Source organism: Idiotropiscis lumnitzeri, chromosome 1 (assembly GCF_059441095.1).
Source record: "Idiotropiscis lumnitzeri isolate Australia: NSW breed Sydney's pygmy pipehorse chromosome 1, RoL_Ilum_1.0, whole genome shotgun sequence".
Lineage (NCBI taxonomy): Eukaryota > Metazoa > Chordata > Actinopteri > Syngnathiformes > Syngnathidae > Idiotropiscis > Idiotropiscis lumnitzeri.
The window spans coordinates 8,175,778-8,199,545 of record NC_142391.1 but is presented as its reverse complement, the minus strand read 5'-3'; the positions used below and the strand labels follow the sequence as shown (position 1 = coordinate 8,199,545).

The 23,768-nt window shown below is 39.9% G+C and overlaps 1 protein-coding gene across 3 annotated transcripts in view; it reads left to right on the top strand.

Annotated features, from left to right (window-relative positions):
• Positions 1 to 23,768, top strand: part of pacrg (PARK2 co-regulated) — a 242,126-nt gene that overhangs the window by 48,796 nt on the left and 169,562 nt on the right. For 2 of the 3 annotated variants that reach the window (XM_088314328.1, XM_088314336.1), the window contains exon 2: positions 8,480 to 8,535. The exons of the other annotated variant lie outside the window; for it this stretch is intronic. In XM_088314328.1, the coding sequence (XP_088170454.1) occupies positions 8,480 to 8,535 (56 nt within the window). The remainder of the gene's footprint in view (positions 1 to 8,479; positions 8,536 to 23,768) is intronic. 3 annotated transcript variants of the gene reach the window in all.

The following is a 23,768-nucleotide window of genomic DNA, read 5'->3' as shown; positions in this document are numbered from 1 at the left end:
AAGTGCTATAGATACAGTTGAGTTGTGTTTAGTTTATCCTCTGCGAAGAACAACCTCTATTGCTGCGGTTGACTGAGAAGTTTTGATCCGCCCCATGTAGATTTGTACGTCTTGTTTTATACTGCCCCCATGTGGCCAAAGAGGACACTGACGCACCATTGGAGCATGTGCCAGAAAGAAAATATATTTTTTTTTTTTTACATTCTATTTAATTGTGTTATTACTATACAGTACATTTTTGAAAAGTGCAATATTATAGAGTGCATTTTTTCTTGATGAAAAAAATATTTGTTTTTTGGGGGGTTGCTGGCATGGATAAATTTCCATTTATTTCAATGGGGAAAATTATTTTTTTTAAATTAAACTTGTCTCATTTTAGTTTGGTGAGCAAGAGTTTGGGTATAATAATTCAAATAAATAGTCTTGGAAAAGACACAAGTAAAAAAACAAAAAAAATCACAATAAGCGTCAATCTTTTAAAATGGCGCAGTGCAATTCAGTCAGATGAAATTGCTGCCCCCCACCACCCTGCTCCGCCTGCATCTAAACATTCACCCCCTCGCTCCATTTGCCAGCTGTGACTCACCTGCACCCATCACACCGAGATGGCTTCATATCGCCGCCTGACAATGGCAAGGCCGCATGGCAATCAAAACAAAGACCCGACTGTGTACATTTGATCGAGAGCCGCGGTGAGGTGAGGAGAGGGTGAGGACAGACGTCTAGACACCTTTGGGAATAAATTGAAAATTGGAGAGATATGGACAAAAGAAGCTCATTTCTTTCCTCCCTCAGATGAAAGCAGGCGTCACAAGTTAAGGATGATGTGGCAGCAGGAAATGATGTCTTTTCTTTTGCTGCTAGAAGTGGGAGCATTTGGAGTGTAGCAGTTCACATAGCTGACTTTTGTGCAGCTATGATGGAATCCAAATCCTGTCGTCAATGTGCGTTTGTCTGAATCGGTGTGTCCTTTGACTGATTGTGGACCAATCCAATGTGTAGTCGGCCTATCGTCCACAGTAAAATGGGATTTACTCTAAACCGGGGGAAGGGTAACTTTAATTCTGTGGGGGAGGTCACAATTTTTAATCAGTGCTACCGGATGTCTGACAAAAATGCTATTTTAAATATTTCATTTTTGACGAGACATTTTCCTGTGCATGTATGCGTGGTCCACTAGCCTAACCCAACAACAAAGGGAAACAACCAATATAATATCAGCACATTCTTTTAAATTAAAAAAAATCATGCAATTTTATTTACTTCAAAAATTTATTTGCATATTTTTGCAAAGCTAAATTCAAACACTGTACCATATTAGCTGTACATTTTTAGCACATCATTTCAGAACAAAACACCCTGCTCAGGTTACCATTGGGCCTTGTAAACCAACACAGCTGGAGTGCGATGCTTGCTAGCAGTTTTGAGAAATGAAGAAAGAAAGTTACCTGTAAAGATGACTCCATTTAGATCGTCTTTGATTTAAAATACACTTGATATTTGATAATTTTACATGAATAACAAGACTTTATTCAAGTAAATCTGTTCAAAGCTTCACAAAAAAATAGTAGTCGAAAAATTCTGATTAATCACAATTAATTACTGACTTTTTTGCGATTAACAAAAAAAAATATATATATATATATTTATATATATTTTTTTATAGTTGCCTGCGGCACTCACTGGCAAACAATCTGTAACCCCTGATAGCGCGAGAGCTCACATTGAATAAAGATGAAACGGGTGGAAAACCAAAACATTGTGTATTAAATCTCTTATTGTTTTATGTACAAGTAATAATTCAATAATTCACATTCAATTAGCGTAATTTATTAAAATAGTGAATATGGGACGAAGAAAAAAAATAATCGCAGAGTAAATCAAAATCGCAATATTAAAACAAAATAGCAATTCCATTATTTTTCAAAATCATTCAGCCCTCAAAATAATATTTTTAAACAACAATGACAAAAAAAAACTTGCAATGCCAGTATGCCACAAAGCGTTTAGGTTATTTTTGGGTAAGGGGGAAATGTGAGTTGACGTCCTAAATTGTTGAACAAGAAATATTGCAAGACTGCCCTTTGGCGAGGGATCCACTTCGAACGCGGATAGACAGAACAAAAACAACTGGACATCATTGGGTTTTTGGGAGGCATTTTCTCCAGTAATATTTTCTCGGGTTGTCGTTGAGTAAATAAGCAAAAACATAACTGCTAGCTAGCAATGTCAGCGTCACCGTCATCGTAACCCGAGAAGTCCCTCAATGATCATGACAACTAGGTTTGAATTTCCATCGTCTATTTTTTGAATCGACCTTACCTGTTGAAATAAATTACGTTGGGTGTTTCTTGACACATTCAAATGACGTTGCTCGAAAAGAAGGCTAAAATCATTCATTCAAGCCTCAGCATAACCCACTGAACCAATTTCTTGAGTTTGTGAAGAGCGCCGACAATGGCTTCAAACAAATGAGCCTCCTATTATGCCCGCAAAGCCTGCCACATGAAATCTTCAATAATTTCTCACGCTTTTAAGCACCTTCGCCTGTCATTTCTGCACAAGTAATGAGAATGGATGTTGTGGAATTCCATCGGTGAGGAATGAGGATAAAGCCGGAAATCGTCTGGATCGGGTTGGCAAACAAGGATACGTCGCCGCGACGCTTCAGTCGTGTGTGGGCGACAGAGTACAAACAGAGGTGAATGGATGCGTTCCCCGAAGGAAGACACAAAAATGAGGCTCAAAGAGGAGAGAGAGAGAGGAAGCGGTGAGATGAGGTTGTGGCGGCGGTGCCGTGACACCAGGGGTGTGCGACACCGTCACGCAGACCAGTTTGATCGTTTCTCGCCCGTACCCTGGGGAGATCATTAACCGGTGATATGGAGTCTATCAATCCTCACAGAATACAACTCTCTCCGTCTGTCTGCCTCTTCTTTTGTTTGTCTGCGTCCTCTTCGTGTATGCTGAGGATCGCGCATATCGAATTTGGAGAAAAGGGCTTGTATGTTGTCGATTCTCTCTCTGGGTTTGATAGGAAAAAAAGGAAGGTCAAGGTCAATGGTGATGTTGTGATTAAAAAAACAAAATGCTGTTGACCAGGAAACATACAAAAAGCTCCAGCAAGATTTGGTGTTTTTTTTCCATAATGGGAAAGCCCTCAAAGAGCAAATTTATTGGGCATCAGAATAATAATGAAGCGCTACATGCATAGGACCCCCCCGTGAAAAATGTTTGGATAATTTTTCAAACAAAATGTGAGCTTCTTATCTTAGGGCATGACTTGCTAAGACTTTTTTTTTGTGGGTCTACTCATAATCGACATGCCTGTAACTGAATTTCCTTTTGCTGAGCGAAACTTGCTTAAAGGGATGAATTTTCCTTTCATTCTGCACACAGATTGCTCTGTCGGCCCTAATATAATTCAGACAGAAAACAACCGAACATTGAAACCGCAAATGTTCATCACGTCACAATAAAATGATTTGATCACTGTATCATGTTTTTTCCTCAATATGAGAAAGTTTCCTTGCCGTTTGTATCACAAGCGTCCAATCGATGCCGGAAATCTTTCTCCTTCAGAGGAAAAATGTGAAAATATAACATGTTTTATAAATATGATAAATGTAATTGTTCTGAGTGTATACGCGGAGGCACTTGAAGGTCAGGATGGCCGAGTGGTCTAAGGCGCCGCGTTCAGGACCCAGTCTCCCCAGGAGGCCTGGGTTCGAATCTCGAATTTCCCCATTGTGGGACTAATAAAGGCAATATTATTATTATTATTATTATTATTATAAAAGGAAATGAGCCTCACAGAAATGAAATAATGCATTAGCACATGTTTAACACATATCAACAGAACCATAAATACAACGCGAGGGGCAATAAACGAGCATTCTAACAGCTTTTTCCATTTATTTTATTTCTCTACTGCACACACAAAATAATTCAGTGTGACGAGATGCGGACAAAAACTCATTTTTTGATCCATCGAGCACCTTCTTTTCTCTTTTTTTTCTCCGCTTTGTTTCACCTAAGAGCTTTTTAAAAATTCATTAGCGCATTTGCGCACAGCACGTCTGGGAGACTCTTATTGATTTTTTATTAATAGCTTGTTTGTTGTAATAAATTATTTTGTGCTCGGGCGATGAATATGTAAAGCTGGCTGATTGGCCCCCGGCGCAACGAGCAGAAGAAGAAGAAAACATAAGAAATTCTTCACTCGTCTGAAGAAAAAAAAAAAATAAATAAATAAACAAACAAAGCCTGAAGTGATTTTTTTTTTTTGATCGTCCTATAATGTATTCGCCCGTTTGTCCCCCTTCCGTCGATAAAACTCAATAAATTCCCATGTACGGCAATGAATATAAATATGCTCAGTGAAACTGTCGTTATATCAATATGACCTCCTGGCAGCATGTGTGAATGTTAGCGACTAGGAAATATCAATAAGGATAACAACCTCACTTCTCACGTCGATGAATGACGGTGAGATTCAAGGTGCAGATTAAACAGACACAGGGGTGGCGGGGGGGGGAAGATATGACAGAAAAGAGAGAGAGAGAGAGAGAGAGAGAGAGAGAGAGAGAGCGCGAGAGCGCTAAAACAAATCCACCGATCTAAAGTGATTTGTACGAATGATTAAAAATTATATAAATTAAATTCATTAAAATGAATTATTATTCACTTTATTCATAATTTTGACATTTCGTTGAAAATTCCTTGATGGTGACTTAAAAGAAAATTTAAAGAACGAGAAGGAAGACGAGACGGTGGCGACCGTCTCCGGCATCCCGCCAGCTCTCACTCAAGCGTTACTTGATGCGGCCATCCCACTCCGCTCTATTTATCGCCTTTTTCAGGCCTGTTTACTGAAGCTCGTCACTCACGCGCCTGCAAAAAAAGACGCCTGTCTCTGGTGCACGTATAAAATTTTTAGTGGGCTAACAAAGTGAAAGATGCTGGGAGGGATGAGTGAAGCCGAGGATGAAATGGTTATAAGTAGGAAGTATTTACTGCCGCTTGTAAACGTCTTGTGTCCGTCAGAGCTTTCTGGGTTATCAGCGGAATTTTTCTCCTGACTCTAACCTGAACCTCAACAAAGAACTCAAACGCCTCACAATCTAGAGGCGGTTATGTGTAGGATATGCATCGGTCAATTTTAGAAGCAACTGGACAAAATAGCTTCTTGAGACTTTTTGGTGGAGCTAATCAGGATGGACATGCGCACCAAATTTAATTTGTGAAATGAGTGTCAGAAGCTAAATTTGCTGCAACCGTGTGAAACTGAATTATACGAGTGTCATATTTTTGACATCAACTTTGCATCCATGTGTATGCCTCCAAATCACATCTGTCACCTGGTTCAAATTTTGTAGCAATCAGATCAAATCTTTTGAATTTTGTCTTTGAAGAATCACCGGAGATAGTCATAATTCTCCAAAATGAATTGCTTCAAACCAAAATGGCGGAATTCCTGAGAAATTTCTGGAATGTATTCTTGCGACTTTTGTGGGTCTACTCAAAATAGACATGCCCACCAAATTTCATCTTGCCAAGTGAAACTGACTTTAGGGCCTGAATAGGACCTGACCCTGGGCCATTGTGTTATCTCAATTTGCGAGTCATCAATTTAGCCACGATGCTTCTCTCGTAAATTATCACAAAAACAGAAATCTCTGCCAATTATGTGGTGAACATCTGTCTCGTATTCATTGACCAACATTTCTGCCAATCAGGCAAAATTCCCAGGACAAGCTCATGAGGCTTAGGTTTTGGGTTAAGGTCGAGCCAAAATGTTCGGTCAATCTAAAATGGCAGACTTGCTGTGAATTTTTATGCAAGTGTTCTTGAGACGTTTCCGATAGACATGTTCACTAAATTCTGCTTTGATTGGTTGAATTGGTGTCTGGGGGCTGACTTTTTTTTTTGGGCGATTCTAAATAGACAATTCATTGAAAATATTAAGAATATTCAAAATAAAATATCGATTTGGGATTTTTCTTCTTGTACTACTACTACTTTGTATTTTGCGATGCCACGCTGCCTCTCATGGCCAGTCAGGGTATTACAGCAAGTTTCTGGTTTTGGGATGTGTGTAAAACTGTTGAATATCGGTGGCAAGATTTTATCCCTTGGTGGGCACATAACAACTGGTTTAATCCGCTACTAAAAGCCATGCAGTCATCCGCCTGCCTAAACATGCAGCTGTAAAACCCAAATAGAGAATCGGTTAACTGTTTTGGGGTTTGATATGCATTTTCAATTATGAATTTCGACGGACTGCGGTTCAGAAGCAGCTTAATTCATTTTAAATCACAACCAGAGTCATCACCGGCATCTTTATTGGCCAAGTCTGATAAATTTGTGTCCATAGTTGGAGTCACCTAAATATTTTCTCAAAATAGACATTTCGGACTTAACAAGTGTTGTCAGCATGTTGCAACAGTATCTCTTCTATCATAACCAGAATCAGAGAGCCCTTTATTGTCATTGTACTCAGTGTGCAACAAGATTACAACAATAATTTAATTAAACATGTAAATTAGGTTCATTAAAGATGAAATAGAAAATGTGAAATTGGATAAATAAAAACACATTATGTTGCTGTTCTACAAGCTAAGGGTTGTTGTGTGTGAGAGTTCAGCATGGTGATGGCTCTCAGGAAGAAACCGTTTTAGTCAATTAGTCTTTGTTTTGTTGCACCTGTAGCAACGAACAGGTGTGAGCTCGGGTGAGTATTGTCTTTGATGATATAGAGAGTTCTGCTGAGGCACCGGGTGGTGTAGATGTTCGATAGGGAGGGTAGAGGGCAGCCAATGATCCTCTGCGCTGTTTTGACTGTCCTCTGGAGCCTCACTCGGTCTGCCTCAGTGCAGCCGCCGTACCAGGTAGAGACACAGTACGTCAGCAGGCTCTCGGTGGACGACTGCTAGAAGGCCAGCAGCAGATTCTTGTCCGGATTGAATTTCCTGAGGATCCTCAGGAAGTGCAGACATTGATGGACCTTCATTATCACTGCGGTGGTGTTGTGGGTCCAGAAGGTGTCATGGGAGATCTCGAGAGACTAGAAGAGTAGACGTAGAAACAACAACAAAAATCTTTTTGTGAGTTGCCATTTCATTCCAGGAATTGCAAGTCAATGGTAATGCCACTTTTGTGTTGCATTTTCTCTGCAAAGTACACCACCGTTGCACGAGGCTTCTGCTGCTGTGAAGGGGCAAAAAATAGTGCACGTGCAGCCCAATAATATATTATTTCTCATCTGAAATGTGGTCCTTAACATTCCACTGGCTTTAATTAGATCCTCATAGTCGCACATTGCAATTTACATGTTTATGCTTTTTCAAGTTAATTAGCTTGCTCGCTCAGCCAGACCCGACGCGGCGCACGCTGCCGCACTCTGCATTCGTCCCTTCTTTTTGTTCCGTTTACCAAAAAGAAACTTATTTCGGCGAGCACGATGTCTTGACAATAATACAAAAGTCAATTGCTGCTATTTTTTTTTCAGCAACCGTTGCTGTTAGGAGACCAGTGACAGGTTCATCTTTTGGTATTTAGTAAGACTTTGCAGGTAGATTTGGGCTTAAGGTGGCATTTGAGCCATTGTGGGCTGGAACGTAGCCGGTCGTAGACATCCCTCATTTGGATGAGCAGTCAGGGCGGCGTTATCAAGATGATTATAATTCGTTCAATGGATTGACTCAGTCCAGACATCATATTTCTGAATGAAATATGATGATATCCATGAATAAAATTGTGTTAAACTCCACCTGCACCACAAGTTAGACCTGCTTTTAGGTAGTCTAAAATTTGGTTTACTTTTTGTCACCAAATTGCGAGACGCACCGAGTGATGCCCAGTGAGGCATCGCGTGCCTACCAGATCCACAAACATGTAAAACTAGACTTTCCCCAGCACGAAAATCCAAATATTAGTTCCAATATTTACATGAAAAAAAAACAATTGTTATTGATATGAATGAAGGCAGTGACCTCCCAAACAAAATGTATGGTCCTTTTTACAAGTTAACTTATTAGCAATATTTGCCAAATATCACATGTCGAAGAGTTTTAAAAAAATCAATTAATCACTATTTTATTTATCTATTTTTAAGTAAAAAAATAATGCCCAATTTATTACTCTACAAAGATGGGAATGCTGTAAAGAAACTATTACTTTCAATGCAAGAAATTGGACCAACATTAAAATTTGAAAGTAATTTAAATCTGTTTTGTCTCATTTATAGTAACTTTAATATCATTTGAATCCCTTTTCATTGCTGCCCACTCTTTTTGTTTGAAGTTTGTTGTTTGGACTATATTATCAATCGCTCGGTCAGTCGTGCCGTTCAGCAGAAAAACAAAACACGTCTGTGCATTTTGGCCTCATCCTTATTAAAGAAACAAATGAGAAAGAGCATTTTTCTTCGTCGCTGCTTGTTTTCACCAAGCCGACATGTTATCTTGTTTATTCTCAGGCGAAACGTGGTCTCCCAATGACAGACGACACCCACACGGGAGAAGAAAGACACGTGTAAGACGCTCGTTGCAGTCAGTCAAGCAGACAGTCGAGTCACCACTGCCGTCATTCATACTTGCATGCGACTACGTTGGCAGGAGAAGGAAGAAGTCAGGCCTTGGAGGCCATCATTACTCACGTCCGGTGTTGGGAATAACGGCGTTTAAGTATAACGGTGTTGCGAATGGTGTGGCTACCAGATGTGATCGGGTGCAAGATTGTATCGGGGTCCTCCGGTAGCTTGGGCGCAGGCTGATGACGTCACCGGGCGAAATTTATTTTTATAATATAGTTTACATCTGTTTGTCACCCCCTGGTTGTTGTGTTTGACATCTGAAGCTAGTGCTAATCAAAAGAGGACATCTTTTGACGGCAAGAAGCGTTCCAAGTCCTCCTCCATAATGATTGCCATCGCCAAGATACTGTCACAGCCGCGCATCTTAGGCTTGGGTAGCCAAACTGACCCGGAAGTACAGAAATACGCATTTAAAAAAAAATGTTCCCGCCTTCACAAAGAAAAAAAAGCAACAACTTTGTGGCATCTTGTGAGGGAATGCAAGAAAACGCAAAAGTGTTTTTTCTTCTTCCATGTCAACTTTAGGGGCTCCACAGAATGGCAATGACGATCCGGGGAAATATATTCTAAAATATATTGCTCGTTTCTTCATTAAGCTATTCGAAAAATCTTTTACACTATTTGTTGAACATAATAGAAAAATACAAGTTAATTGGCTGAGGAATTAATTAATTTTAGAGGGTAGTAACTGGGCTTGGTTTAAAAAAAAAAAAAAGATTTTCCTTTTCATAGCCAGACATTGATTCATAAAACCATGTATCGATACTTTTAAAAATGTCTTTTTTTCCCATAAATTTCCATGACTTCAAATCAAAACAATATGACGGAAGCGGTCAAGTCAGCGCTAACAAGCATGAAGGCAGAAGTATTTGTTTATGTCAGGTCATGTTAAATAAAACTTACATGAATAATGCAACTGTTTTGGCTTTAATTCTTAATGTAAATATTAATATTTTTCCTAATGCACACAGTTACAAAAAAACTGTCGTAATTGCAGCGTTGCTTCTTCTGAGAATGCATTGCGTCCGAAAATAAAATTGGTACAGAGTGAAATCTTTGATTGAATCTAAACTCAATCAAAGTGCATCCAATCGATTTTGGACATGAATGGAAACCCAACACGTCCAACACTGCTCACATCTGGCATTAACACCCGCACGCAAAACAGACCGGTCCACGCTGACCTCCATTTTAATGCGACTCTCCAAGGTGGATACAGACTTCTTGCTTTTCCTCATCCTTTCCGTCCTCATTAAAAAACATTGCAGCCTTTAAGTGTGACATATTGTGCCACAATCTGTTATTGTTTTTCTGGGCCAGGCTCGCCGCTCCTGGCCCACCACCCTCTGGGCCAAGCCTCTGATGGTCATGCTCTCCGCTAATTGCAAGTACTGTGCAGACAAACGAGGGGGGTACGGGGGGGGGGTCAGGAGTTTGAATAGTCCAAAACATACTAGCTGGTGGCAGATGAGGTTGTAATTAACCCCGTTAAGATGGACAGTGTCATCCTCTCGGCTGACTGACGTCCCCTCACACTGCTAACTGTTTTCTGCGCATTTCTATTCATTATCTGTATGTGGATATTCCACCAGGGGTTCAGCAAAGTTCAACTAACAGGTCAGCGCAATGCTACAATGGTGTACATGGCATGGCAGAGATTAACACTGACTCTCATTTTTTTTGTCTTGGGTTGTTTTTTTTTTTGGACATTTTCAAGATCAAAATGACCAAATGATTGATGATAATGATGATGATTGTTTATACACGTCAAACTACAAAATGAAAGAATAGACTCTTTTCTTTCAGCAGGAAACAAAAGTTTAATTCTCCTTTTTTTTTTCTTTTTTTTTTTAATTGTCAGAAATGTAAAAAAAAACCTCGGTTGCACAAAATGCAGCCTTTTCTCACTATGGACTCAAAAATGTTGCTGATGATCTACCTAAAATGGGCCATCAATGTCATGGACGTCATCAAGTGATGGTTGTGCATCAGTTTAGTTTTTTTCCAATGTTGAAATTTGCGTGTACTGGCTAATGGCAGTTTTTATTTTTCACGTATAATTTTAGGCATACTACTATCAGGTCATTCTTACAGTTTAACAAATATATATTTCGTATTGGCTTGCATTCATCTAGCTGACCAGATGGACAACTGGATAGCTTTATCTAGAGACAGGATTTTATCATGATTGTAATTACATTAAAAAAATGAAAAAATACATCTAAAAAAAGAGAAAAATATAAAATGTATCAAATTTAAGAGAGTGCTACAAGGAAGTTGTCAGACCTTGACTGTGCTGCACTGTGATTGGTCAGTTTGCATTTTGAGAGTGGAGCTCATTTATTTTTGTTTGCCAATCCGCAGATGAGTGAATCAATCGTGTGAATCAATCTTTTGTTTATGGAAATAAGATTGTTAGCCAAATCCCACTGACTGGTCTTGTCCCTTCCTTTGAAGTGTTTGCGCGCTGAGCTTGCAGAAAAGCAGCTTTCAAGTCTGCTGGGCTACCTCTTCACCCAGCAGGTTGCATCGTTACGGGCGATGTTTTGTCGGAAAACATGCCCGTGGAGCCGCTCCTGGCTCTGTTTAAATTCATTCGGAATCTTCTAAAGCAAAACTGTGGGGTGTTTCGACGTCTCGACTTGCCAGTTGCAATGTAGCCGCCTTCGTCTAATTACGGCTGAAGTTTGTTTTTCTAAACGCCTTTGAATCTCTCCGAGTGGGGGAAGATCAGTTGATTTTTATCGCGCCGTCCCCTTGTAGGTTTGTTTACGCAGGAATTTTTCTCCACAAATGGTTCTCTTTTAGCCATTCGTACACAGTCAGTGATTAGTTAGCGCTCCAAAACAAACGCAAAGCAGATGGATAGAATTTGGGCTGGTTGGTGGATGGCCTCCATGTCACGACATGGCGGCAAGATCAGCAAGGATTTGGCGGAGTGATTTATACGGCTGGGAAAAAAAAAAACTCTGAGTGAGGTGGTGAGCTTCTTTAGTGTGCCGGAAGGTTTCATGAGTGTAAAAACAATCTCATTCTAGTTAGCAAGTATGCTAGCTCATGTTTCCGATTCTCTTAACTCACAGGTGTCACATTCAAGGCCCGGGGGCCAGATCTGGCCCGCGACCTCATTTTATGTGGCCCGCGAAGGCCAAATCATGTGCGTCAACTTCCCATTTCTAGCACATTCTATTCACTTTTAACAACATTGAGATGAGATATTGCCATTTATTTGTTGCCAATCCTCCACTTTTAAAGTAAATTGAAAAATTGTTGAAGAAACAATTACTGACTGGCTTCTGATGTAAAAAAAATTTGTTGTGTTTATGTGATAACGTAAGGTGATACATGTCATAACGGTCCTGAGGGAAATGTGGCCCGTCCACAAAAATGAGTTCGACACCCCTGTCTTAAATCAACACCAATTTGAAGGAAGTTGAAACAATGTCCTGTTGACGTGGGCTGGGTGGATGTGCCGTGACGGTATTTCCAGCTAGTAAAAATAAACCTGTCGCTTGCTAGTGGGACAGCCTGGTAACGTTTGTGCAATTTGGACAAACGGGGAAGTCCGTCCGCATTGTTCGTCTACCACAGCAACAGGTTCGGCATTGTGGGAATTTGCAGCATTTAATTCCGGGTCCTGTTCTAAATACAAAGTCTTTATTTTGATGCTTTCCATTTCAATGTTTTTGCAAACTAGAACCGTAACAATTTGTTGAAATAAACCTCTCGGATAGAGACATTGAATTTGACATGACCCTGTAGCTATGCCTGAAAGTTGTTTTTTTTCTGTCTTTGGGGAGCTTTATAACATCACATTGTCTCACGACCTTCCTTTCCTTCCCCCTTTTCGCCGCACTTGCTTCCGTACCCCCGCTGACACCATGTTCACCGAGGTGATCGTCATTTTTGACATGCCCCACTGGCTTTACTGGTATCGCTGTTCACACGTTCAGGGTCATGTGACACTGAACCACGGGTGACACCGAAGCGCATTTCTGTGGAGAGGTGAGGTGTTGCCACGGCGACTAGATGTGATGATTCCAGCTGGAAAAGCCTGTGATGATCTGTCATCCAATCGATTGCGTACACAAATTATGCTAATTGAAATAGCGTGTAGCAAAAAGGGATGCATCTAATGCCTGGCATGGAAATGACGGGAAAAGCTTGCTAGCAAACGTTCAAACGAGTAGTTTTCATTTATTGCCGTTTTATTACACAGTGGTTCTGGTAAAAAAAAATATTTCTAACTTAAATAGCAAGTAGCTAAATTCTTTCCGGTTTTTATTTTAATGTTGCTATGCAGTGGTTGGGGTCAAAACTTGCCACACAAATATTGCTAACACAATTAGCATGTTGTAAGCATCGTGGCTAAAGTCTAGCACGGAACTGATTGGTGTCGCGTTCCAAAAATTTTATTTTAGAGCTTCTTCAAGTGACAAGTAGTTTTGCTTCAGCTTCATGAAACGATATTTGGAAGAAACTGTTACTCGCGTTGCGAACATAATTAGCATTTAGCTGAAAGCGCAGTGGCCAATGACTAGCATTGAAATGGCGGGTGAAGCTTATTTCTTTTTAGTTTTGCTATACAAGGGTTTTAATTATAAAAATGCCACACAAACATTGCTAATGTAAATAACATTTAGCTGACAGCAGAGTGGTAATTTTAACATTTTTATGATAGTCCGTTCTCATAGAAATCAGTCACGCAGATGTTGCTTATATAATTTCCGTATAGCTAAAAGCATCATATCTACTTTAACTTAATTTTAGTATTATTACAGTGGTTTTCTTCCCTTGACACACGGAGGAGCGGCTTCAAGAGTGCCAATAAACCAAGGGAGGATCTAAAAGTGCATTAGCAGGAACGAATATTATTGCGTAAACAATGAGCAACCTGAGTGCTGCGCCGTCATTATCGATGTTATCATCCATATGTTCATCGCTGGGACTGATTATGTGCTGCAATGCTCCAGCGGGCATGTTATGCACATTCGCTGATGTAGCGAATATGTCGCTCCAATATCATCTGGCCTCAGAGCTGTTTCTATAATGCATGAGGATCAATATGCTGTGGCTTTGTGAGAGAGGTTGATAGCGAGTATTCCTGCCAACTGCCCGCTCGTTCAAAGCCATCCATGCATTTGGGCTTTGTCTGAAATTGGGGAAGAGACAAGTGTTTTTTTGGGACTGTTTCTGTTGTTTGCAGGATTTTGATGGTGATGTTGCATGTTCAGCAAAAAGTCGGTTACAGAGGCTAAACACTAACTTCAAGTCGAACCTTAAAACCTAAATTAAAACCGAAACCCTTGGACAGGAAATTTGAAGTTCATAATTTAATAAGAAAAAAAAATCAACACTTTTTTAGAAGCATAACACTGTCTTAAATCCCTAGAAACTCTGAAATTAAACTAGGGCCTGACCGATAGGGATTTTTTTCCTTTTTGGGCAGAATACAATTCTGATAACCGAATAATCATTTGATTAATCAAAAAAGAGAAAAAATATTGTTAGTATTATTTATTAATATTTCAATAATATTGTTTTGGTCCCTTAATGTTAACGACAATAAATATATATATATATATATATATATATATATATATATATATTTGGGCTGTCAAAATTAAAGCGTTAACTCAGGTGATTAATCCAACATTTTTTAACTCAGTTAAATATTTTAACTCAATTAACTCAGTTTGATTTACTTCATAAATAATTTGCATACTGAGCAAATATTGCGCCATATTAGCTGTACATCTTTAGCAAGTCTCAGAACAAAACACCGTGCTCAATTTACCACTGGGCCTTGCAAACCAACACTGCTGGAGTGTGGCGGTTGTGGGCAGTTTTGAGAAATGTTTCGACGAAAAATGCCTGTAATGTCTCCATTTAGATTTTATTCAAGATTCAAAGCTATTATAAGAGTTTTTGAATGATTCCAATTCTGATTCTAAATATACTATACATTTGGTGATTTTGCATCAATTCCAAGAAATTATTCAAGTAAATATCTGTTCCAAGCCTCGCAAAAAAATAGTAGTTTAAAAATGTGATTAATCGCAATTAATCAAGGATTTTTTGTGATTAATTAGTTAAAAAAAAAAAAAATCACTTGACAGCACTAATACAGGGTGTCCCAAAATAATGTATACACTCTTTGAATCATAATAACTTATTTAATTTATGTATTTTGACTTTTGAAATAGAGTGATACAAGAGAAAGAATACATATTGAATGAATCTGAGACTAAAATATACAAAAACCTTAGGAAATTAACCTTTAATAAGATACAAACTACTTGGGGTCAATAGCAGAATATTCATAATTATGAGTTTACATCAAGTGCTCAAACTGGTTGCCGTTTTGTTCAATACACTTTTCATATCTTGAAGAAATGGACCTACAAACGTCCAGCAACATTTCCAATTGGTATTTGAGCACATTCTTCATTGAGAGCATGAACAAGCGCTGGAATAAAACTCTTCCACTGAGCACGCTTCAAAATGCGATGAACGCTAGATTTGGGAATACCTGTTTCACGTGAAATTTGCCGAACCGATTTTCTAAATTTCTTATGCTGGAATGTTAGTTGAGTATCCTCCATTATCAAGGGTTAGACAAATCTGAAATAGGAAAAACGTATTAATAACTATGAATATTTTTAGAGTGTATACATTATTTTGGGTCAGCAAGTATGCTAGCTCATACTTTTTTTTTTTTTATTTTGAAGAGGATGTTTGAATGTCATGAAATTGTCATATGTGTAATGTGTTAAAGTGTAAAAAAAAAATGGCAAAAAAATGTTCTTAGCCGATTTTCACAGACCTAATATCAACCGATTAAATCGATTAATCGGTCGACCCCTTTTTGAAACCCTACCGTATAAGTCTAACACTAGCCTTAAAGTGGTACCACAGAACTTTATTGATCTTTTCCAAAATATTTGGCCCTTTACAGTTACTCATCCATCCAGCCATCTATTATTTGAACCATTTATCCTCACCGGCGACCCTAATGAGGACAAGCGGTATAGAAAATGGATGCGTAAAAGAACATCAAATACTGTAAAAGCATAACAAATAGGTTCAGTCTGCGTATATACATAATGTGCAAAGAAGATAACTTTCATTTAGAAATGGTACACTGGTAATAAAAATCGACAAGCGTGGGCAAAAAAGGTATTAGTACAGATGGAGAACATCTGCACTGCATTAGGGTAAATGTAAATAACATTTTCCTCCTACTGATGCATGGCCACAATAAGTAGTCCCCCAGCTTGAATAGTTAACCAACATTGTGTGTTTACTTAGGCGTTCCACCGCTTTTTATATTTAATAGGCTCAGAAAAGCACAATATTTAAAAGGATTGCCGCTATCATTTCCAATGTTATAGGAGGATCTATTCGGCTGTAAATTTGTCCGGTGTGGCTCTTGCTAATGTTCCTGATTGCACCCTGGGCGTATCGACAAAGGCGAGGAGAGGTCTCGGCGGCACGGCACCAAGCCGACGAGGTGACGCCTCTTCGGTTCGTTGGAGTGTCACTGATCTTACCCAGAGGAGCACTCAAAGGACAGAGCGAGGGTTGACTGCAGGACGTGGAGCACGCTGCGGGAAAAGAGTGGCGGAGGATCTTCTATGCCAATGCCTGCGAGAGACTTGTGAGGTCAGCTGAGCGTTGCTGCTTTCACAGGTGACACAATGATGACACCTGGGATGCTGCTGCTGCACTTTCGTCTGCTTCAGAGGGTGAAGCTTGATTTGGCGTTAAAGGCCGTAAGGTACCTAAACGTGATTGGATGAACTTGTGTCTAAATGTGGGGGGTGGGGCCTGAGTCAGAGACGACAGCAAGTTGGGTGAGTGAACGAGCTTGCGTTTAAGCAGCAACCAGATAATTGAGAAAAACAAAAGACAAAATAGATTTCTGCGATTCAGGGTTCGAATCTGTGGAGTTTGTGAATGAGTGTGGATGGTTGTTTCTCGACATGGGCAGTAAGATTAAATGGCGACCTGAACAAGTGGGATATCCTCCAGCTCACCAGAGAACAGTGAGGACAAGTGCTATCGAAAAAGGATGGATGGATGGATAACCATGATGAAGGAGCGAGCGTTGGGTTGTATTGGCATATTTTTCAGTATTTCCGAGTCCAACAAAAAAACAGACAACCACTCAATTACTGACCCGTTTCCAAAATAGGCAGATAATATAAAATATTTGCTTGGTTGTTTAATTTCACGCTTAATGTGACGAGAGACAACCCACAGACCCAACTATCTGTATAGCAGCAATTAAAAAGTCAGTTTTAAACAATACATCGACTTTATTTATTGCAGTTTCAAGGCATGGGAATTTAATAGGAAATCCTACAAAAGTTGCTAGAAGTGGACAATTCTCTAGAGCAGGGGTGGGCAAACTGTGGCCCGGGGGACACATGCGGCTCATTAAATGTTTTTATCCGGCCCGCCGAACTAGAAAAAAAATTAAAAGAATAAATCTTGTTGATGTTTTTTAAATACTTTGTTTTTTCAGACATATATATTGTTGTAATGCTTTCATTCACTTTCATTTAAAATTAAATGTATTTTTTTTTCCTCTGATGAGGTGAGGTTACCAAAACACTCCATCCATCAGCTCCTGGTCCGGCCCCCACTGTCAAATTTTAGAACCCATCGTGGCCCGTCAATCAAAAAGTTTGCCCATCCCTGTTCAAGAGGCTTCACAACAAAGCCCGTGTGCACAACATCTGCCACGATGCAAAGACGATTGTAAGAGGTGCCGCAAAACCACGCGCTCCACAAAGAAAAGGCAAATATGTTGCAATGAAAACACTGTATATTGTTATGAGACCTCTACACAGGATATTGCCAGCAGGTTGGCAGCGATAGGGCATATTATTTTCATAAGGTCCATCAATAAATTATTTTTCTAGCGTCACAAAAACATGCCTGCAGAACAGCATATCGGAGGCATGAAGCGACGCAACTGCAGCGTCGAACCAGAACGGCGCCTGAGTTGCATCTTGCAGCAAAAGCCACGTGATCCGAAGAGAGCGTCAAATGAATCTCAATATTAAAAGTAAGGTTGCAGTCAAAAGTAGGATGCAAAGAATTTCCAGAGCAGTAGTATACCGTGGAAAACATAGCGTGACAACTTTAAGAAAACAACTCGGTAATATATGCGTGGGCTATGGAAAGACAAAAGCCTTTTATCCAATTTTGTTTTGGTTTGGACAAATTTTTGCATGAAATCTCACAAAAACATTGTCGCGAAACACTAAACATGTTTTGTAGAATATGCCAGTGGCGGGCCGTGCATTTCACACGTCGGCCTTCAGTGAAGTCCTACTTAGTTCTACTTGAATAAATCCCCCTCATAACACCATCATTTACGACACCACGGCTGGACAAATAATATACAGAAAGACACTTACACAGTCCTGAGTGAGTGTTGGATGACCGAGCTTCTCTTGAAAGGTCCGTCTTGAAAATGGCCTCGCAAGTGAATCTGCGATTAAATCCACACTTTTGCCTCCTTCAAACATTGTGGTTTAAAAAAGCAAGAATATATTTTAGATTTTCGAACGGTCGCCAGTTACGACTTTCCGGTGTATTGATTCTGCATAGGGCTGCCCTCTCACGAGTGAGTATCCAATCACAAAACACGTTCATCACCTTCAGCGTAAGGCCAGCGAGAAGGCTCACTGTAACCAACTCGTGATCTGATTGGCTATCGCAACTGTCGATCAAATCTGAAAGCCGATTGACTTTGATAGAACAGATGCACGCACGATTGTATCTGAAGGCCTCGGAAAGAATAGTGCGTGCTACTAGTATTGTGAAATCTGCCTGGCAACACGAGCTCGCGGAATTCTGATTGGATAAAAACTCTCACTAAAAATACAACACTAGAATATAATATGACATTAAATTGAAGAATATGATCATCTTTTCTTGCGTATGTTAGGCTAGCAGAGAAGGCCTTGAATGCCTTGACGGCCCCACCACTGGAAAATGCGAAGAAAAAAAAAATCGTAGCCAACAATCGTTTGGATATTCTTGCTTACTTCATGATACAATACTTCACACCTTCTTCATCTTTCACTCAATATATATTCTTTCTATATTATCACAAAAAGAAATCTGTGTCTGTTAGCTATTATTTATGCTTGTCATGTACTTTTTTTTTTATCACTTACTGTGGCTTACTGTTAAAGCCAACAAGCCCCCGGGCCACCTAATGGCCGACACTAATGGCTGCTGGCCTTGTTTCTTTGTGGTAATTGGGGCCACAAGCGACACTGCGGCAAAATCTTCGCTGTACTTTTTCCTGCTGAGATTCTTCTACCGCTCCCTCTGGGTCCCCTGTGATGTAGGTCCAAGCTCCTGCTCTAACGATATCATAATTGCCGTTTCCCCACACGGTGAACGATGGCAGGAAAGCTTTAATGCGCTCCACCTGATAGACTGAAGATCTAGCCGACACCGCAGACGGCGTGACAGTGACGATGCATTGCAGGTGGTGGGAGATTACATGTGTTTGTCAGAATATGGGCTATATTTCGATTGTTGTTAATATTCGTAATATGTATGTGTTTTGCCAGGTCGTTTACTTTTGGCATGGATGTTGCGGCACCAGGGCGAGGGGGTGCTATGGCCCGTCAGAAATCTGTGTAGACGCTGTTAAAACATCCCAGTGTTTTATTTGATATTTTAAAGGGGAAGTCAACCCCCCCCAAAAAATCTTAACAAGAATATGTTCTACGCAGCTGCACTAGTCAAAACATGGCATTCTAATTTCTATTGCCTTGGTGGAATATGAGTTAAGCAGTAAAATCCAGTTATAAGTATATTTTAAAGGGGAGGTCAACCTCCCCAAAAATATTTTCAATAATCTGTTCTATTTGCCTTCAATGGTCTAAACATGGCATTGTGATTAATATTGCATTTGTGGAATATGAGTTAAGCAGTAAAATCCATTCATTGTCAGCCATCTCATGGGGCGGCCATTTTGTCACTTCTGTTGACGGAAAATGAACTCACAGTTGCTCAGGGCTCAGATAAGGACCAATCATAACTCAGTTCCAGAAAACCGGTGAGCCGTGATTGGTCGTTGCCTGAGCCATGAGCAACTGTGATGCCATTTTCAGTCGACAGAAGTGACAAAAATGGCCACCCCCCCCCCCTCTAAACATAGGTAGATTTTTGCTGCCTAACTCTTATTCCACAAACGCAACATTAATCAGAATGCGATGTTTCGACCAGTGAAGGCATATCGAACAATTATTGAAAATATTTTATTGGGGGTTGACCTCCCCTTTAAAATATATTTATAACTGATTTTCTCAGCCAATTATGTGTTGGTCAAGCCCCCCTTTATCCCTGGGAGAGAAAAAAACAAGAGTCATGCCTGACATCTGGTTATTCCTAATTTGGTGGCAGTCGGCCCAATTTAAATTGAATTTGAAAAAAACTACCCATTTCTGTCAAAGCTTTTCCAGTTTAAGTTTGGGAACAAAGCCCAAGAGGTTTCCTGTAGATCTGATCCAGAACGGATATTTGCTTGCAATTTCAATTTTGACATTGGAAATCCATTTCAGTTCATTGCAATTACAAGTATGTGTGACCCTAAATGGAACAAAGGTTTTTTTTTTTTTATAACATATAACTCAGCTCTGCACTATTTGTGTGTCCTTGAAACGCTGTGAATTTTAGATATGAACCCGACACGCGTGTGCCTCCGCTCGCACACAAATTCCCGTGTGAGCGCACAACATTTGAGAGACATGCAAAACTCTATCGACTTTGAATTTCATCCGCCGTTGCAGCAAGGCCTCCTGAGCGCCTGCACTGACGGTAGCCAGATAGTGCGCTGGCGTTTGAACAATAATTTTCTCAGTCCGGCTAAAGTCAGGCTGCTGACGCTCCAGTTTGCTTCTCTGAAAACTCCCTTCTTCCTCTCGGTAATCCTCCGAGGAAAGCAAAGAGAGAGAGAGAGGGACCGGATTGCTGACAGCGACATCACTTTTCTTCCTCGCATGCCTTGTTTACAGTCTCCCGCCCGTTGCTGTTATACCCACCACTCTCCAAGGAGCCATAAAAAACAAATAGGGGCTTTTAGAGAAATTGCCTGTGCGCTGGCGATTAATAACACTTGCACCAGCTCACAAGTTCTCCTGAGGCCCCCAAAAAAAAAAAATAATCGGAGAATTAAGAGTGCCACATCCCTAAATTGGAATAATGCAGTGCTCCTGCTGTTTTCTAACTAGACTACTCAACTTTGGCTAAGCTGTGCACCTGAAACAATGAGTGACCAATCACAGGACAGCATAGAATAGAATAGATAGATAGAATTTTGCAAAAAAAAATGTAATTGAGATATTTTTTTCCTGCTCAATATTGCGATTTAATATGCAATTTTTTAAGGTCCTTTTGCCGTTTATTTAAAAAAAAACACGAGCAATAAATTAATCTGTTAGAATAATATTTGGAGGTTATTATACATTTGCCATGACGCAACTTTATTTCAATACATGGTGCACATATCATGTTGAAAAGAAGGGCGGTGGCACTTCTTCAGAAGTGAGTCTGAAGCAAGCAACATCGTGCTAGGTCCTGATAAGAGATGCTGACGTCAAAGTCAGCTGCGACCCACGACGACACACCAATGATGAACCGGACCAAACCAGCTTTTGAGAAGACGAACTGTACCACCCTTGAGTGTAATCTGATTCCCCGATGTTATAAAAGGGAATGTGTGAAAAGCATCGAGGAACAGAAGGAAGATGAAGTTGCCAAATAAACTTTGTTAACCTTTCTGTCTCCAAAAAAAAAAAAAAAAAAAAAAAAAAAAAAAAAAAAAAAAAAAAAAAAAAACAATTCTTCCAAAAAATATTTTTCGCAATATTGACACATGTTGACACACATGTCAAACAGGAGGGATGGTATGGTAAGACAAACCAAACCAATTTTATACAACATATGGGTTTTAATTTTTTCTCAAAAGATTTTTTGAAGAGCCTGTATGATCTGTGCTCGACACAATTGTCAGGGAAACATAAGCCCAAAACGAGGACAGTTTCCCCAAGCAACATACACCTTGTGCATTGTAAAAAGTCATCTCAACCCTACCCTATTAGGGGTCTCTCGGTTGACATTAGTTTCGCGTGGATAAAAAATTGAGATTTTGTGTTGTGTAGTTTTGGTTGCACTTAAAGCTGTGTTTCATGCATGTGTCCGAGACCATTACTATGAGTAATTCCAACAGCTCTTCCATCAACATGCCTTTTAGAAGTAATGATGAAATTAACACCTAATGCGGACTGCATTGCTTGGAATGATGTGTACGCTGCGATTAAGGCAACGAAAGATAAGCCTATCTTTTCTACCGATGTGGCAGTGGCTAACTTTACTTGTGTAATCTCACAGGAACACAAGTGGTGTAAAACAACTGTACTCCAAGCAGGTACACTACTGCCACGCAGCGATGTGTGGTGGTGGTGCGGGGTACTAAATTATTTGATTCATTAAAGGACGCAGTTGGAACTTGTGCATTGGTGTCACTTCTCTTACCAGTGTCTATTTTTCCATCCACAGCAAGGGATATTCAAAGGGCAGTTGAAGCTGACGAATACCCCTATTATTACGCCAGGAAAAGACGAAGTGCTTCCTGGAGGGATGGTGATATGACTTATTTGGATGCAATTGGCCAACCAAGGGGCGTACCAGATGAGTATAAATTGGTAAATCAAATCGCAGCGGGGTTCGAGTCCATTCTTCTTTGGATTACACCGAATAAGAATGTGGATCGAATAAATTACATACACTATAACGTGCAAAGATTGGGGAACTTCATTGAAGAAGGATTTATAGCTATTAAAGAACAATTGGTCCTACGTCGTCCTTCCATCTGGGGTGACGTAAAATTGGTCCAAAAGAACAATTGGCAGCAACATCACTCATGGCATTTCAAAACCGCATCGCGGTGGACATGCTGTTGGCAGAGAAAGGAGGGGTTTGCGCCGTGATTGGTGATCAGTGTTGTACTTTCATTCCTAACAACACTTCTCCGGAAGGGTCCCTCACAAGAGCCATTGCAGGCTTGCGCACCCTGAAGCATAAGCTGAAGGAACACTCAGGTGTGACTACCTCTGCATGGGATGAGTGGTGGAACAAAACGTTTGGTAAATATAAAAATATGGTATTTTCTGTAATGATTTCTATAACAATGTTCACCTCAATCCTTGTACTGTATGGATGTTGTTGTATTCCCTGCATTCGCGTTTTGCTTTTCCGACTTATCTCAACAGCTCTCGCTCCAACAAATTCCAAACGACAGGAAATATATCCTTTGATTAATTACAGAAGTGCTGGTGATGGAGGAGACAGTGATGACCAAGTTGATGACGACGACTGAATTTACCTGGGAGATCCTATTCGTTAATCCAAAACGCTCAAATACATTAAAGTTAAACAAAGAAAAATAGAGGGGTTTACATTTGCTATCAAGCTAATGATTTGATGGAATTAAATCTTTGGAAATTCCATTGATGATAATATTTGGGGCAAATGTAGAATAAACAGGGGGGAATGTTAGAATAATATTTGGAGGTTATTATACATTTGCCATGACGCAACTTTATTTCAATACATGGTGCACATATCATGTTGAAAAGAAGGGCGGTGGCACTTCTTCAGAAGTGAGTCTGAAGCAAGCAACATCGTGCTAGGTCCTGATAAGAGATGCTGACGTCAAAGTCAGCTGCGACCCACGACGACACACCAATGATGAACCGGACCAAACCAGCTTTTGAGAAGACGAACTGTACCACCCTTGAGTGTAATCTGATTCCCCGATGTTATAAAAGGGAATGTGTGAAAAGCATCGAGGAACAGAAGGAAGATGAAGTTGCCAAATAAACTTTGTTAACCTTTCTGTCTCCACTTGAGCTGTCTGTCTCTCCTTTTAGCTTTCGAACACGATATGTCAAATTGGCGAACCTGACATAATCTAAACATAAATCTTACTTTAAAACAAAGCCACATTATGAAAGACAGTTTAGATGACTGATTGTAAATTTGATTTTTACACTTGCAGTTTTTTGAGAACTTTGCAAAATTCTACCAAACAGTTGTGGCATAATCATAAGTCAGTAAGTCATAAATCAGATTGTGA